General features: G+C 34.8%; 4 protein-coding genes across 4 annotated transcripts; 2 read left to right on the top strand and 2 right to left on the bottom strand.

Moving 5' to 3' along the window:
• Positions 1 to 1,568: 1,568 nt before the first annotated feature.
• On the bottom strand, positions 1,569 to 9,916 carry LOC111793864. The gene is made up of 4 exons (XM_023675928.1): positions 9,829 to 9,916; positions 3,623 to 4,108; positions 3,358 to 3,480; positions 1,569 to 1,946 (listed from the first exon to the last, which is right to left on the bottom strand). Exons 2-4 carry the CDS (start codon positions 3,915 to 3,917, stop codon positions 1,789 to 1,791), a joined length of 576 nt encoding a protein of 191 aa, XP_023531696.1. The 5' UTR covers positions 3,918 to 4,108; positions 9,829 to 9,916; the 3' UTR covers positions 1,569 to 1,788.
• LOC111793865 (dCTP pyrophosphatase 1-like) lies at positions 7,766 to 10,458 on the top strand. Its single transcript, XM_023675929.1, has 2 exons — positions 7,766 to 9,944; positions 10,091 to 10,458. Exons 1-2 carry the CDS (start codon positions 9,807 to 9,809, stop codon positions 10,328 to 10,330), a joined length of 378 nt encoding a protein of 125 aa, XP_023531697.1. The 5' UTR covers positions 7,766 to 9,806; the 3' UTR covers positions 10,331 to 10,458.
• A 1,005-nt stretch (positions 10,459 to 11,463) lies between these two features.
• Positions 11,464 to 13,463, top strand: LOC111792204 (pentatricopeptide repeat-containing protein At4g21065-like). The gene has a single exon (XM_023673548.1). The coding sequence runs from the start codon at positions 11,588 to 11,590 to the stop codon at positions 13,439 to 13,441; it is 1,854 nt and encodes a 617-aa protein (XP_023529316.1). The 5' UTR covers positions 11,464 to 11,587; the 3' UTR covers positions 13,442 to 13,463.
• A 102-nt stretch (positions 13,464 to 13,565) lies between these two features.
• LOC111792205 (transcription factor PIF7-like) lies at positions 13,566 to 15,683 on the bottom strand. Its single transcript, XM_023673549.1, has 6 exons — positions 15,582 to 15,683; positions 15,183 to 15,471; positions 14,937 to 15,026; positions 14,794 to 14,859; positions 14,163 to 14,510; positions 13,566 to 13,842 (listed from the first exon to the last, which is right to left on the bottom strand). The coding sequence occupies exons 1-6, from the start codon at positions 15,620 to 15,622 to the stop codon at positions 13,732 to 13,734; spliced, it is 945 nt and encodes a 314-aa protein (XP_023529317.1). The 5' UTR covers positions 15,623 to 15,683; the 3' UTR covers positions 13,566 to 13,731.
• Positions 15,684 to 16,799: the final 1,116 nt, after the last annotated feature.

Raw genomic sequence — 16,799 nt, 5'->3', positions numbered from 1 at the left:
TTACACAATTATAATGATTAAAAAAAGTAATTTCAACCATATATTTTATATTTTTTTGAAAACGTACCTAAATTAACACCGACCATCATTAATATTACTTTATCATTCAAGTTGTTGGCTTCACATTTAAGTCATTTAAGCTCTTAAATATTGTCCATTTAGTTAATTTTTGTTTCCATTAAAATAAATATCTAATTTGCAATAAATAAAATGGACCACTTGAGCCCACATTTTCCCTAAATTATTTTATTTTGGATACAATTTTCCCTATAATTTTATCCCTCAATTTTAGGGCAACCGATCTTATATAATATTTGACTTTCCAACGTTTATTACATTAAATTAAATTAAATTATTTTATTTTTATTTTTATTTTAGGTACTACATATAAAATAAATAAATAAATAAATGTAGGTGGAATAAGAAAAATCAACTATTGAGGGAGTCCTTATTGTAGGGATAATAATTAAATGCATAGAATTGGTTGCATGTTCGAACATAGTGTTTATTTCATGAAATGAGCCCCTAGATGTGTACATTGACATTCATTTTATTATTATTTTTCAAATCATTTTATAACTAAAATTATTGAATTATATATATATATAAGTCATCTCCAAAATAAATAAATAAATAAAAATATTCAACCATATTATTAAAGACAAGCTTGAAAATTTGTAAATATCGCAAGTGACTTTATACAAAAATAATAAATAAAAATTATATTTGAATGGTTCATGTTTATTTGGTCTGCCACTATTGAATTTTGTATTAGAAAATTTATTATTATTATTATTATTATTTTGGTTTTTCAAAATTAATTTTATAAATATACTTTTTATTTTTTTAATTTATGTAAGAATTGAAATATTTTAGTCATCAAATTATTTTTAAAAAAATCATTTTGGACATAATAACATACTTTTATTTAATATTTACTCATCCGATACCATTTTATAAACAATATCCAGTGATTATTTTGTTTAATTCAAGAATTGAAAATAAATATTTTAAGACTTCCAAAGCTATAAACAATATCCAGTGATTATTTTGTTTAATTCAAGAATTGAAAATAAATATTTTAAGACTTCCAAAGCTTACCGATTTAAAATTCAAACTTCATATATAAAGTTGTGAATTATGGTATCTTTTTTAGATAAAGTTAAAACAAAAAGAAAAAGACGTGACAATGTGGTCATCTCCTTTTCAATTATCTTCACCATCTACAACGACTTATATTGTTCACTTTAAATCTAAGCTCAAACCATTTCCGGATGAGATGAGAGGGAGGTCCATTTTTGTGTGGCTATCAAATTGTTGGCAGATCGTTTCGTTGTACCCTCCATTTTTACAGCTCTTCAAACCTTAAGAACTCAGGAAGATGTGTGAATAAACATGTATACGACAATAACATGTAAATCGAGTAAGGGTTTACAATAGATATTTAATTAAGAAAAAGCTAAGAACAGCAACTAACATAATATATCCTGCGAAGTTTAAGGGCCATATCAAAACATTAATACAATTTAAGTACTAACATAAACAGTTCAAGAATTTATGGACCAGAATGGAGAGCACAAAAATCAAATATATTGTAATCTAGTCGATTTAAAGACTTCTAAACACTCAAAATTTAACAATTTCTTAAACTGAGATGGGTGTGATATTCATTCACACTGATCTAATCAAGTAATGGAGGTCCCCAACATTATTTGTATCAAGTGTATTAAATTATAGATCTTAACACCAAATGGGGCAAACATGCTTTAGGTTCAAGCCTTCTTTTTGTTACGAAGAATCTTCATTATATGGCAACTTACAAGGGGCCAAGCGGTCTTTGGATTTATATTGGCCGAGCATTTCAGAAACTGTTCTGCAACGACACTGGTTTCCTGGCCGGATTACATCTCCATAAACAGCCATTTCAATTATGTCAAGCTCCTTATCTGCAACAAAACATGCAGGTCAAATACATCATATAAGGATGTAAGAGAAAGAGAAGGAAAAAAAAGAAAAAAAACACACTCAATATTGGATGTTATCAATTGTTCTAGTGAAGTCTAAAATCTTAATCACCACGGGACATCCTAGTGGTAATTGAATAAGGGTTAAGTGAAAATGAGTTTGATTCATGGTAGTCAATTCCACATTCAACGAGTTTTTCTGGTAAGCAAATATAGTAAATCAAGAGAGTGTCGCATAAGGTTATTCGATATGCATGAATGTTAGTCTTATTGAAACCAAGTTCCCAAGTTGAATATGGAAAGGGACGAAGAACTAAGAGATAATCGATGTGGTCCTCAAAGAATTCCTCCCTAGAATGCATTATTTCAGCTTTAGGTATTGATCAAGATTCATAGAACCTGCTCTATTCCACATATGCACAACAATGAATATCTCTACAAAAAGTTCATATTCTGGGTGGGTGCACAGCATGATTTGAATTCATAACCTCAACAAGGGGAACGCAATCTATGTAGGTTCTTCATTTGTGTTTCAATGACCAAAAGTACAAGCATTCTTTTGTTTGAATCATAAACTAACATCAGCAATGATAGCTAATATGAAACAGGACAGCATATACAATTGCTAAAGCAATTGAAACTTCACTTTCTAGCACTTTCCTGAAAATGTAATGATGTTTCCGGATCACTTCCCCCGAAATGCCACAAAGTACCGTCAAAAGATAAGGAAAGCAAAACAACCAATCAATAGTGTCATGGAACGGCCGAATTTATGCTTTATAGAAATTACAAATTTTGAGCGACCATATGATTCCGTAAAAGCAGATAAAATTATAGCCTTTATAGAAATTACAAATATGATCGACCATATGATTCCGTGAAATCCGATAAAATTATAGCCTTTATAGAAATTACAAATTTTGAGCGATCATATGATTCCGTAAAAGCTTATAAAATTATATAGCTATATATGTGGGGCAGCTAGGAGAAAAGTAAATTGATGCTAGTAGCTACATTCGAACGGGAGAGAATTCAAGAACAAACCAACAGAAAGGTGAATTAAATAGCTATTCTAAACCGATGTTTCACCCGTCGCTTTAACAAGCATGAATTTGATAAGCTCTTACCTTGGAATAGTACAAAGGGATAGTTTATGGAAACCTAAATTGTTTAATCTGGATTTACGATCTATAACAGTGAGATTTCACAAGTTTGATTTCGTGCAACTTAGTATGAGTAGCTCAAGAACTAGCAACAGGATATTTAAGATATGGAAATTCAGACATCATACACAAGTTCGATTTTTTAGTCTCGAACCCTAACAAGTGTTAAAAGACTAAACTAAAAGCATGGACTTCAATAGACAGGGAATGGAGGCAGAATGAAAAAGTACCGGTAAACTTGACATCACATGAATAGCCTTTCAACTGAGACGTATCAACATCGTCTTTATCCGATTTGAATCTGTTTACTCTCGTCTGAAGAATCTGGCAATTATCCGCCGTGGATTCGCCGCCTGCGAATTTCATGACAACCAAAGCTAAGCCATAAATTTACGGCAATCCACAACGAAAACGCAACAGTAACAGCGAAATTTCCCATATCGAACTCAGAAACCATTAACCGGCTAGAGGCGAAGAGAAGCAAATCAAATTTACCTTTTGAGAAGGGGACTATGTGATCATACTCGAAGCAGAGGCATCCCTGGCAGTTGCAGAAGCGCTTGCAGACGACATTACCAGCGGCGTCCTTACGCCACCGCTCGGGATGTCGTCCGGGGACAGTATCGGCCTTGGCCCAACATATGGCTTTCGCTTTTGTGTCGAAAAATCTAGGCCTTTCGTTCCCATTTCCGGAGCCACTCTGTCTAGGTCCGCCGCGGGAACGAGTCGGTGACGGCGAGCTGGAAGTAGCTTCCATGGGAGTTTCGACGCCGTCCGACGGATCGGACATGTAGAAGCCGGAAATGGGAAAACTGAAGACGTGCGATCATTTCCTGCTCGTTAAATTGTCCAAAACGCCGATGGCGATTTTCCCTTCTTAACCGAGCCCAATATCGGACGGCCCACCGCCCACGAGAATAAATTTTAATGGGCTGGGCCGGACCACAACAGGCCTGTTTAATTTGGGCCGAAGAGAGCATCCTGGGAAATTCCGTGTATGAGAAGAAAATTACATAAATTGCTACGAAAATGAGGAAAGTTGTGAACAATGTAAAAAAAAGAAAAAAAAAAAAAAAAAAAAAAAAAGAGTATTGTAAAAATATTTATTGTTTGTTAAGTTTTCCAAATTGTATTAAGTCTTATCTTACTATTTGCCTCTTGTATACATAATTTTAGTAGATTATCTTCTCCTTCCAAGTTATAAATTTCCTCCTAAACAATTATCTTAATAGAATTGAACTTTTCAGCCTCGTTCACATTTCAGCTTCAGCTACATTTTTATAGATTCATTTCCAAATCCAAAAAATAAACGAATTAAGTTGAATTGGGGTCATATGGACCGAGAGCATGTTTGGCTTGTGTCCCATACATAAGAGGCTAACCCTAGGGTTCATCTCGGCCTTAGGGAACTTGAGCTTCCACCCTAGTTTTCCTTGTCTCTTTTATTTGGTAGATTCACTCTCTTAGTTCGTGTTGGACTCTTTGCCTCTTAGTCTTCAAAGTTTTTGTATTTTTATTTTTATTTATGGTCCAATTTTACCTATAACATTAGCCTCCCTCCTTAGTTAGGATTTGTGATTTGACTTTACTACCATGCAAGGAACTCAACTAAATGCATGGTACCATTCTCGAGGCACTTTTATTTAACCTGATTATTTTTCCTTTGACATCAAAAATGAAAAACAATTTATTGGGAGTTAATTTTAATGTTTTGAAATAGTATTCAAATTTTATCAAGGATTATCATCAATTCATCACATGAATCACGAGGATATCCTTTGGGAAGGGTAAGATTTTCCTTTGAGTTCATGAACTCATCACATGAATCATGAGGATATCCTTTGGGAGGGGTACGATTTTCCTTTGGGTTGATGAACTCATCACATGAATCACGAGGATATCCCTTGGGACAGTTTATAGAAGAATGTTACCTGATGGAAAGAAAGTAGCAACGAAGAAGGGCCTAATAAGAGGAAATGAAGGTGAGAGAGTTCCAAGCTCAAATGTAGATTCTTACTAGAAATGACTTCCATTGGTCGCACCTGAACCTTGTTCAACTTTACAGATGGTGTCTTGATGGATCAAAGAAGATTTTGGTAGATGAGTACTGGAAGGAGGAACTTGGAGGATCCCAAACTGGACCAAGTCAGATTAAACTGGCAGCAACACATTGATCTTGCAATTGATGTGGCACGAGCACTGGTCTTTCCTCACCATGAATGTTTCCTTTTTGTTCTACATCATGATGTTAAGGCCAGTAATATTCTGCTCGATAAAGATAGTCAGGATGGGTGACAGACTTGGACTTGACTAGAATTATAGATATGATAGACAGCCATGTGAGTACCATGTTGGCTGAAACCATTGGTTATGTAGCAGTTGAGGATGGACAAACATGAAAAGCTACAATAAAAGGCAATGTGTATAGTTTTGAAGTTTTGAGAATGAAACTTGTTGTAGCAAGACGAGCACTCGACGAAGGGGAAGAGTGTCTAGTCGAATGCACCAAAAGGGTGATGGGAAAAGGAAGACAAGGGTTGAGAAGGGAATGGTATCAATTGCAGTTTTGAGATCAGGCCTCGTTGAGGAGGTCGATGAGATGTGTGAACTTCTCAAGATCCGGGTGAAGTGCACTAAGCACCACCAGCAAGGCCAAATGAAGTTCTAGCTATGTTGATCAACATAACAGGCATAAGAGGAGATGAAATTAGCTATAGCTTCTCCTCTCCATCCTCTCCATCCTTGTGATGAAGATTTTGGTTGAAGAAATGTGCATAACCAAAAGTTGTTCATACTTTCATAGACATAAGATATGGATACCTACGCACTTTAATTTATTGCCAATCATCTTGTCAACAAAAGCATTCATCATTTACAAAATGTCAATAAAAAGACAAATGGTTTCCCAAGTTGGTTTAATAAGAGTTCTTCCTTACATATGCAAACACACGCTATAACATACTAAAACTTTTGAAGTAATTTGCCACATCAAGAAAGTAGATATACACCATCTATATGTAAATTCTTGTTCTTAGATCAAAATGATAAAAAATGATCTTTTTCAAGTTAGAAATGACGATACACTTACAAATCAGACAAGACAACCACAAGTCTCTCATAGTGGTGAACTTTCGTTCATACACTTACCATAAGGTTTTGGCGTCAATTCTTGATAGATTATGGTAAGTGTGAACATAAGTATTCGAGATATTTAAAAAATATTCAAACTTTCAAAAGTAAATATTGATACACTTAATTTTTTAAAAAAATAAGTTATTATCGTTAATATATAAACAAAAATCAATTATCTATACTTCATACACCACCTCTCTCCTTGATTTCTTCTCTCTCCGCCTCAAACTATGACCAAAAAGTTCCTCATTTTTTTCTCACTTCTTTAATACACTTTATTCCTTGATATTTTTGAGACAAAAGTGCAAAATTTAAGAATATTTTTATTAATTTAACCTTAGATTATTTATTCTTATAGAGAATCTATTTTATTTATTAAAGACCGAGTGGAAAATATGTAAATCAAATATGTGAATCATTGCCCCCTTGAATCCTAATTGAGACGTGACTAAAAAGAAAAGGAAAAAGAAAAAAAAATTATCCTAAAGTTGAAAAAAGAAACTAAAAAACATAAAAAGATCACTTGTTATGGAATGGAATAATGCAAGAAGGACAATCTTTTTTTCTTTTTCTTTTTCCTCACTCATTGTTCGTTAATTTCAACTTTCTTCGTTTGAAATTTAATATAACAATTATGCATACTACGTAACAAAATAACACAACCCTCAATTTGAAAATTGAAGAGAGTTCCTCTGATCTATATAACATAAATCACAAACAAACTCCTAAAATTTGTTTTTAAAGTTGAGTAATAAGACATGAGAAGTCACACAAGAATAAAAGTAAAGCAAGACATGGAAAAGGTTAAAAAAGGAAAAAAAAAAAATATCCAAAGTAAATTAATTAATTAATTAATAAAAATACCCATAAACTTGTAATTTGTTTAAAAAATACTTATAAATGTTCAAAAGTTTTAATAATACATGAACTTTCTAAAATGTCCCAAAAACACCCTTGCCATTAATTTTGGATGAAGACCGTTAGTGTTTCAAAAATAACTTGAAACTTTAAAAAGTTTAATTAATACCCTTCACCTATTTAAAAAAAGTTGAAAAATATCCTTAGTTTGTATTAGGTTTGAAAAATACCCATAAAATTTTAAAGGTAGCATTCACACCTTCAATCTTTATAAAAAAAATTCAAAGACAAAAATCATCTACAGACACCTCATAGATTATTTCCTTTTTAATGTTACTTTTGAAAGTTCATTAATATTTTGAAACATGTACTAAAAATAAGACTTTTAAAAAGTTTAAAGGTGTTTTTCAAATTTTTAAAAAAGTTTATAAGGTATTAATAAAACTTTTGAAAACTCAAGGGTATTTTTAAACACTTTTGAAAGTTAAAAGAGTATTTTTGAATTTTTTTTTTTTTAAAGATCAAAAGTATTTTTGAAACAAAGTATTAAGGATTTTCATCTAAACTAAAACTAACAATCAATGTATTTTTTTTTTTTTTTTTTATAGGTTTAAAGGTATGATTGAAACAAAGTGCTACTTGAAGGGTATGTTTATTAATTTAGCCTTAATTAATCTACCATTTTTATTTATTTATACAATTTGTCATCTTTTTTCAGGAGGAAAAAGATGTCAATTGCAAAAAGAAACTTTTATAGCAATTGGCAAGTAATAATTAAGATAGGCAAATAAAAGTTTATGAACATTGCTTGCCGTTTCCTTAATTGGATGTGGCCTAAGCTAGAGACAAAATGAGCTAGAGGGGGAAGGAGATTAGGAAGATAAGGAGTGATTAAAGGGAAAAAATCAAGAATTGAAGTGTTTGGTGCAACTAATTTTCAATCAAAAGAACCACATAGCTCTAGAAGCAATAATTGGTTGCCCATTTTCATACACATAATCTGTACCATTTTCCTCTCAACTTTCCTTTTCTCCATTGCAATCATCAACCATTTAACTCTGTTCTCTACAATGTTTTGCCTTTTTCTTTTCCTTTCTTTTATAATTTTCTTAAAAGCAACTTTTGAAGTTGAGTAATCCAAACCAGATACTTTACACCAAGCTATTTGAATAGCTTTCATGGCCTAGGGGCAACCCTTATCTCGTAAGCAGCTTAGTTTCTACTTCATGAGGTGAACAGAAATCCCCCTACCTTCTTCTCCTTCCATAATTTCCTATTAGACTTATACTTGTGAGACTATCATAGTCTAAACAATAGTTTGCTATACAACCATATCCCATATCCCTTTGTTTATGTATCTTTGAACCATAAAAAGTATCAAATAAGTCTGTAGACTTTTAACTTAGTGTCTAATACACTATTGAACTCTTAATTTTATTTCCAATAGGCGTCGTTAAATAAAGCATCAATATTTATATAACATAAAATTAAAGGTAGGAAACATAGTAAACATGAAATTAAAATCTTAAGGACCAAACAGATGTTTAAGAACTTTTAAAATTCAATGATTTCTTAAACACAATGTATTTAGAAACTTGTTAAACACTAAGAAACTAATAGAACTTTTAGAACTTTTAGAACTTTTCAAGGGTAAGCTCTATCGTGAATTAATTTATTATCCACTTTTTGAAACTCCTAGTTTCTTTTGACCAGAAAAGAAAGAAAGAATAGAAGAAAAAGAAATAAAAAAGTAGAGGGAATGGCTGGGGAGATAGAGGATGTTGAAATGGAAGAAAAGAATGGGCGTTTAGGTGCTGGGAAAAGGGGAAATGGAACAAGATTTGTCATAAATTTCCCCAACGACCATCGCAATTTCCGGGATTTGTATAACGTGCCTACACCCTCAGTTTCTCTCCCTCCGCCCTTCACAACAATTCCTTTCTCTGTCTTGATTATTGATGAAGTTGAGACAACTGGGTTATAAATTTTTTAAGAAAAAACTAAACTAATCTTGAATCATAAGGGTGGAAAAGAACTACCCCTCGACTAATTTCTCATTTGTTCATAAATATTATATAAAAGAAGAAACAGGAAGTGGAATCGTTATCTAAAGAGTCTTCAGAGTTTAAAAGTGTTATGAAAGCTACCTCAAACACTTGTCCAAAAACACTATTCTACATGTGCCTTTTCAGCTTTCAAAGTTATCTTTTACTGTCTTAATTTTGAGAAGAAAAAGCAGCTTTAGCTCGACAAAAAGACATATTAAGCCCACCCGGTTAAGAGTACTCTCAAATATAGCTTAAAGAACCTACACTAACACAGTACAAACATATAATTGAAGTAGGAACAAGGGTCCAAAAGTCGCACAACCTTCAAATTCAAAATGTTGAAAGAAGTTGAGGTATAGAGAAGTGGAGAGACATGGCAAGGCATGAGGTGTAGCAGCAGATAGGTGATTTGAAGCCATGAATGGAAAGATGGAGACAAGCTTGCCCACACTTCACATGCCTTAATTACTGTTTTATCTTTTTATCAAACACCTCAAGTGCACATCCCACTATCATCATCAAATTCTTCCCTATCTCTCCTCTCTCTCTGCCCTAAACTCACTTCTATAAATTTACCGCCCAACCGAACACAGAGGTCACAACCACAAGCAGAGAAAAACAGATCACAGAGAGAGAGAGAAATGGAGAGTCGTTCTTACGAACCTGAGAAAACCGCCAAAGACGTCTCACTGCATGAACTCAGGGACAGGCTCGCAGAGTTCGCTCAAGTGCGAGGATGGGAACAATACCACAGCCCTAGAAACCTGCTCCTAGCACTTGTAATTAATCAAACAAAAAACACATTGAAGTTAACATCTCAATCTCCAATTTCGACCTAAAAACAAACAAAATCAATACATATACTAGGAATAATCTGAATCTTACATGTTGTTCTTATCGTTGATAGAATTGCAATTCCTTGCAGGTTGGCGAAGTCGGAGAGCTATCGGAGATATTCCAGTGGAAGGGAGAGGTGGAAAGGGGGCTGCCGAACTGGAGCGCGGCGGAGAGAGAGCATTTGGAAGAAGAGCTATCCGATGTGTTGCTGTATTTGGTGCGTCTGGCGGATGTGTGTGGGCTTGATCTCGGCCATGCCGCGCTCTCCAAGATCGTAAAAAATGCGAACAAGTATCCTGTAGCCGCTTTCACTCGCGCGCTGCCATGAACTTCGCGCCTTCACTTTCGTCCTTTCTCTGCTTAGTGATTTTGGAAGTCCGGAAAGAGTTTAAATTTTGTATTTTCAATAATTTTTGCTTCTTATTTTCTCCTTTAATAAATTCTAAATGTTTGGTATTTAGAACTTTTAATTTAATTTTTAATTATTCTTCAAATTTAAAAATAATTTTAAATTCTTTAACAGTGACTGTGGAAAGTCATTCATAAATTTCAACCTTTACTAGTCATATTCCAATAATATAGTCAAATGTTGTTCTAGTCTATGTCCTCTTGACCTTAACTCTAATCGCAACCAACATGGAGGATTTTACGGCGGTCTTCATCAACAGTTTAATTGATAATATTTATTTGGATAGTTCATGTCTCGATAGTGGTTAGAGGTTGCTGTAGTCTATGTCCTCCAACTACAACCAACACAGAGGGTTCTACATGGTCTTTAACGTTTCAGTAGCAACAATTTAATTGATAATATTAATCTGAATAGTTCATGTTCCGACAGTATGGTCAGACGTTGCTAAAGTCCATTTCCACCACACCAAAACAGAGGGTTCTACAACAGTATGGTAGGACGTTGCTGTAGTTCATGTCCTCCTGCACCTTAGCTCCAACCACAACTAAAACAAATGGGTTCTACAATGGTCTTTAACTTCTAATCAACCATCTAATCGATAATATTAATGTGAATAATTCATGTTCCAACACTGTGGTCAGACGTTGTCGTAATCCACGTCTTCCATACCTCAGCTCCAATCACAACCAACCTAGAGGATTCTATAGCGATCTTCACCGTCTCAACAACAACAATCTAAGCATATTATAGTCTTCATTTATTATAGAATAATAATTTTTTAAAAACATGCAAAATACCATATTATAAAATTAATGGGTCGAATAATAATTATAAAATTTATATGATGTCATTTTAAGTATCCAAGCATCATCATATATTAAGTGATATTTTCTTGTTAAATTAGATAAAATTAATAATAATAATAATAAATAAATAAATAAAAACTGATTACTTTAGATAATTGAAATTAGATATATAAAAAATAAAATTAATCAAAATATAAAGTATTAAAGAGTAAAAATAGTAGTTAAAATTAAAGATTAATTCAAATGGCTACGGCAGCTTGTAGACCCTCTCCACCGCCGGCCCGCCGGCTTCAAATGTTGAAACCAACCGGGAACTGCATAATTTGAACTATGAACTGGAAACTCTAATCCAGACTGTCTTTAATTGAATATGAAAATGGATCTCAGGTTTCTGCCTTTCTCATTTCGTTTGATTCGAAGGGCTCGGCTCCAAGATACTTGTACGATCTCGAACTTGGATTTTTTAGCGAACCAATCACAAATATCGAGATTTGTGCATACCCGGGTGATGAATCTTCCGTCTCAGGGCGGTATTGAGAGAAAGATTCCTGATTGTCTGGATGCCCGCCGCAAGGAAGGCAATGACATGCGGAGCGACGGATATTTCCTCATGAAACTCATTGAGGACTCTGTTTCGAATAATGGGTTTGAATCTATTGCTCTTATTTTCTCTAAGTTTCGTGGTTCTATTAATTCTCAGATTTGTAACTCGATGATCAGGGGTTATTTGGATTTGAATGAGCATTTGAATTCACTTATCATTTTTGCTCACATGCATAAATTTAGCATTCTGCCTGATTCTTCTACTTTCCCGGCCGTTCTTAAAGCGACTGCACAGCTATGTGATATTAAACTTGGAAAAATGATACATGGTGCTGTTGTTCAAATGGGTTTCATTCGTGATGTCTACACAAGCACGGCTCTAGTGCACATGTATTGTTCTTGTCTGTCTATTTCCGATGCATCTCAGCTGTTCGACGAAATGCCTGAAAGAAATTCAGTTACTTGGAATGCGCTGATTACTGGTTATACACATAATAGGAAATTTAAGGAAGCTATCAATGCTTTCCGAGGGATGCTGGCAGCTGGGGCTGAACCGAGCGAGAGAACCGTGGTGGTAGTTCTATCTGCTTGTTCTCATTTGGGAGCTTTGAATCAGGGAAAGTGGATCCATGATTTTATTTATCAGAATAAGTTGAGACTGAACGTGTTTGTAGGAACAGCACTTATTGATATGTATGCTAAATGTGGGGTTGTTGAGGAGGCAGAGAAGGTCTTTGAAGAAATTAGAGACAAGAACGTTTATACATGGAATGTCTTGATTTCTGGATATGGCATGAATGGACAAGGCGATGCTGCTTTGCAGGCTTTTTCTAGGATGTTGATGGAAAATTTCAAACCAGATGCGGTTACCTTTCTAGGTCTCTTGTGTGCATGTTGTCACCAAGGTCTGGTCACAGAAGGGCGTCGACAATTCATAAGCATGAAACAACAGTTTGGACTGCAACCGAAGATCGAGCATTATGGGTGTATGGTAGACCTACTTGGTCGAGCAGGATTGTTAGAGGAAGCTCTAGAGTTGATCGAATCCATGAGCATGGAGCCGGACCCTATCATTTGGAGGGCTCTGCTTTGTGCTTGCCGAGTCCATGGGAATACAAAATTGGGTGAATATACTATCAGGAGACTTATTGAGTTAGAACCAAACAATGGGGAGAATTATGTCTTGCTATCAAATCTATACTCGAGGGAACGGCGGTGGATCGAAGTAGGAAAGTTGCGAGGAATGATGAGTCTCAGGGGGATTGAAAAAGTCCCTGGTTGCAGTTCAATTGAAATAAACAATTCAGTTCATGAGTTTACTGCATCAAATGACAGAAAACTAGAATTCAATGCAATATATAAGCAGTTGGATAATGTGATGAAGAAACTGAAAGAGAATGGTTACGTTACAGGCACTGACATGTCTTTGTTTGATATTGAGAAAGAAGAGAAAGAACACTCTGTGATGTACCATAGTGAGAAACTTGCTTTGGCATTTGGTCTCTTAAACTCTCCTTTAGATTGCACCCTAAGGATAGTGAAAAATCTGAGAATTTGCTCGGATTGCCACGAGTTTTTCAAGGTCGTATCACTTGTCTATAAACGATATATTGTCGTTAGAGACCGAAATCGTTTCCACCATTTTTCTGAAGGCGTTTGTTCTTGCCGAGACTACTGGTGACCATTGAATTTGTTAGAACGAATTCTTCGGCAGTGCTATCTCGAGCAGCAGCTCAGCAATATTGCTTGTTTTCGCATTATGTTCACTTATTTCTGGACTTGCCATATGCTCATTCATGGTATTCAAAAAATGCAGAACTTCTTAACATTAGAATATGTCATTTCCATCAACCAAAATCACTGGAGAAAGCTTGAACGTTTGGTTGAAATGAGGCATATTTAGCTATTCAACTAAGACTATTTGTTCTTGGATTCAATTCAACCAATTGCTGAAGCTTTTTGTGGTTAGCTCTAATGCATATCTTCCTTGATTCCTTCAAATTTGCCTGCCTGCCGAGGTGTCCTGTTCACTTCTTGGCAATATAGTGTCACCATCTTACTGTAGAAATCCATATCCATCGACTGCAGCAACAAAAAAACAGCACTTGAATACAAAAAACTGTAAGCTTTTGCATCTTGAATCTGTTCTTCAATGAATAGCTCTTTCTATATTTTTATTATATATAGTTGGTCCCTCATTCATTTTATTCATGTTAGGAGCTAGTGTAAGTAGAATGACTCGATATCGGTTTAGTCTGGCCTGACGACTCCTTAAGAAACTGAATCGTGAAAGTCGACTAAAACCAGTTATCTCAATTATTTTTCCATTTGCATTCTACAAAATCGAACCCATTTGTGTGTATTACTCAATTAGTTCATCTTATGTTTGATGTTCGACTTACTTGTGCCAAGAAAGTACAGAAAGGATCGGTCGGAGGAACGAAAGCACTGGTGGAAAGGTTAGATTTTGGCTTTGTTGTTGAGTTGATAGAAGACAGTAGAAACGGAGGAGGAGGGAATGCAGCAGCACAAGGGAAGGAACTGGAGCTGGGAGCCTTTGAATCAGTGTTAAGTAGTCCCATATGAGCTGCAAGCAGTGACATCTGAAGCTGCTGCTGCTGCTGCTGCTGAATTTCTAGAGGCATGACCATCTGCGGCACAATTGATCTGATACTGTACATGAACTGAACTTGTGCTTGAAGTTGCTTCAAATATTGAATTGTGTCATCCAAAAGTGAAGCTCTATCCATCTGTAAAAAGAAAGACGACTCTTTAGCTCTCTCTCTTCCTTTGAAATTGTCGATTAAACATCTCATTAACGATTCGAACCTAAAGACATATTTGCTTTACGAGTTAGATTAGTGTGACTTGAGTTTGAAACCGAGCATACGTTTTATATAGAATTCGCTCGATTATCTTGGATCATAGATTTTCTAATCTCCACATACGTAAGCTTACTAAACCCTACACGAGTTTTCCGAGCACCCCGGAAAACAATGACAAAATAATTCATGATTCCAACCATTTTCTCACCTTACTCCCATTTGGCACCAACTTTTGCAGATCTTTCATCTTCTGGTTTATTCGATCTCTCCGTTTCTACAAATGAGGGAACAGTTAATTCAACCCTCGAGTAGCATGATACAAAAACGTTAACTCGGTTCAAAGTTTCTTACTCTATCAGACCGATTGTGATTAATAGCCGCTCGAGTTCGTCCGATTGAGCAGCTCCCATCTGCTTTCCCCTTCATATTATGATCATCCTCCTGATTCAAACAACAAATCAAAGCTTCATTTTTTGGAAAGCCCAAAGCAAAGCCACCAGAGCTTATTCTCAAAGTAGACAGTATCATACTATCGTGGAGAGTCGTGTTTATCTAAAAAAACCCCAACAAAAACAACTTCATAACAACAACAAAGACCTTGTGCATCACCCAGCCATCATCTTGAGCTAAATCCTCAACGGAATCATCGGTTTTGAAGCTCCCGTGAGATTCCATGGAAGCCCAACTCATCAAAGCTTCATTTTTGCAATCTGGGTTGGATCGAGTCCGTTTCCTTGACAATGAACTATGAACAATGGACTCGAGGGTATCATCAGATTGGCTCCACGAGTGGTTAGTTAAAGGCGTTTGGAAAAGCACCTCCACATGGGCATCCATGGCTGCTTCTTGCTCATCCCCTCTCGCACATGACCGTCCATACTTGGGCCTGAATCACAGGAATTCACCCAAAAAAAACAACATTATGGATGGTGGGTTTGAAAAGCCTTCACTTCAACTAACTAAAAAAGTTATAATGAGTGATAATTGAGTGCTTACATAGGGTTCCAGTTCGGGACTGTCCAGTGGCTCATGCTCATAGGTACCCAGGTGCAGGAATTGAGGGACAGCTCTTTCTTTATCTCTATCTCTGTGTGTGAGGGTATGTGTATATAATGCGAGAGATTGGGGGTTGATAGGGATGTCACAGTATGAAACGGAGATAGCTCAAACAGTTCTTTACTTGTTTGGACCACTCTCCATCAACTTTTCAAACCCCTTTCTTTCCCACAAGGGGTGTTTATGCTCCTAGCCCTAGTTACTGTAGCTAACACTGACCCTTTAATATATATATATATATATATACACTTTTTTTTCTTCTTTGATTTGATGATTGATGTATAGATTAATCGATTGAATTATGTTTCGGTTAGTAATACTTGAGTGGTAGTTAACGTATATCTATTTTTTTTCTCTTTAATTTTGATAGAATTTAACAACGAAGTTCAAAGTTTTAATATAATAGATACTTTAATTAGTTAAATCCCGTGCTCTAATTTCGATTAGACTAAGATTTTTTTTTTTTTTTTTATACGCTTTCCAGTAAGTTTGAAGACTTTTATAATGATAACTCAAACGAGTTAATATTAGAGATGTCTGATGGTCGAGACGAGAAAGTCTTTTATGTCTACGTTCCTATCACTTATTTCAATTTTTGTTATCGAGATTTTTTTTTCATTTATTTTCATGGTGATTGAAACGAGAATCGAATTCTTCGGTGAAATTTTCCTTCGTTATTTGATGAATAATTTTATTTTTGAATATCATTTATTTTAAAAGAAATATAAAATATCATGATATATAATATTTGATAAGCATAAATGTAATATAATATTTCTATCAATAACCTACTACCCTAGAAAACCCTACGAGAACTCAAATAGTCAAAATAGGAGACGTGTCGTTATGAGTATAACTCAAATGAAAGATGTTACTTATTTCAGCTTTAATGGAGGTTCGATCTTCTAGCTCCTAACTCCTCTAATAAACACGATATAAAAATTGATCGTTCACTGGACTTTTTGGTTGTATATTATCATAAATATTCAAGTCGGCACAACTAACTATCTCATTTCTATTTTCACGTACACATGAAATAAATAACTAAGTCAAGTATATTTCCAGTTTCAACTCCTAAAAGGGACCATTTTAATTGTCTCAAATAAATGACATGATTTATCTTAATCTAGAATTTACTCTAAAGATGTGTTTATACTA

Source organism: Cucurbita pepo, chromosome LG04, assembly GCF_002806865.2.
Source record: "Cucurbita pepo subsp. pepo cultivar mu-cu-16 chromosome LG04, ASM280686v2, whole genome shotgun sequence".
In the NCBI taxonomy this organism is placed as follows: domain Eukaryota; kingdom Viridiplantae; phylum Streptophyta; class Magnoliopsida; order Cucurbitales; family Cucurbitaceae; genus Cucurbita; species Cucurbita pepo.
Note: the sequence above shows the minus strand (reverse complement) of the source record. Positions and strands in the feature narration are given on the sequence as shown.

Coding starts and splice junctions, on each gene's coding strand:
- LOC111793864 (XM_023675928.1), bottom strand. CDS start 3,917: ATGTCCGATCCGTCGGACGGCGTCGAAACTCCCATGGAAGCTACTTCC. Junction 3,481..3,622: donor CATAGTCCCCTTCTCAAAAG/GTAAATTTGATT, acceptor TGAAATTCGCAG/GCGGCGAATCCACGGCGGAT. Junction 1,947..3,357: donor ATGTGATGTCAAGTTTACCG/GTACTTTTTCAT, acceptor GTTTTGTTGCAG/ATAAGGAGCTTGACATAATT.
- LOC111793865 (XM_023675929.1), top strand. CDS start 9,807: ATGGAGAGTCGTTCTTACGAACCTGAGAAAACCGCCAAAGACGTCTCA. Junction 9,945..10,090: donor GAAACCTGCTCCTAGCACTT/GTAATTAATCAA, acceptor AATTCCTTGCAG/GTTGGCGAAGTCGGAGAGCT.
- LOC111792204 (XM_023673548.1), top strand. CDS start 11,588: ATGAAAATGGATCTCAGGTTTCTGCCTTTCTCATTTCGTTTGATTCGA.
- LOC111792205 (XM_023673549.1), bottom strand. CDS start 15,622: ATGAGCATGAGCCACTGGACAGTCCCGAACTGGAACCCTAT. Junction 15,472..15,581: donor GTCCCGAACTGGAACCCTAT/GTAAGCACTCAA, acceptor CCTGTGATTCAG/GCCCAAGTATGGACGGTCAT. Junction 15,027..15,182: donor ATGGCTGGGTGATGCACAAG/GTCTTTGTTGTT, acceptor TGTTTGAATCAG/GAGGATGATCATAATATGAA.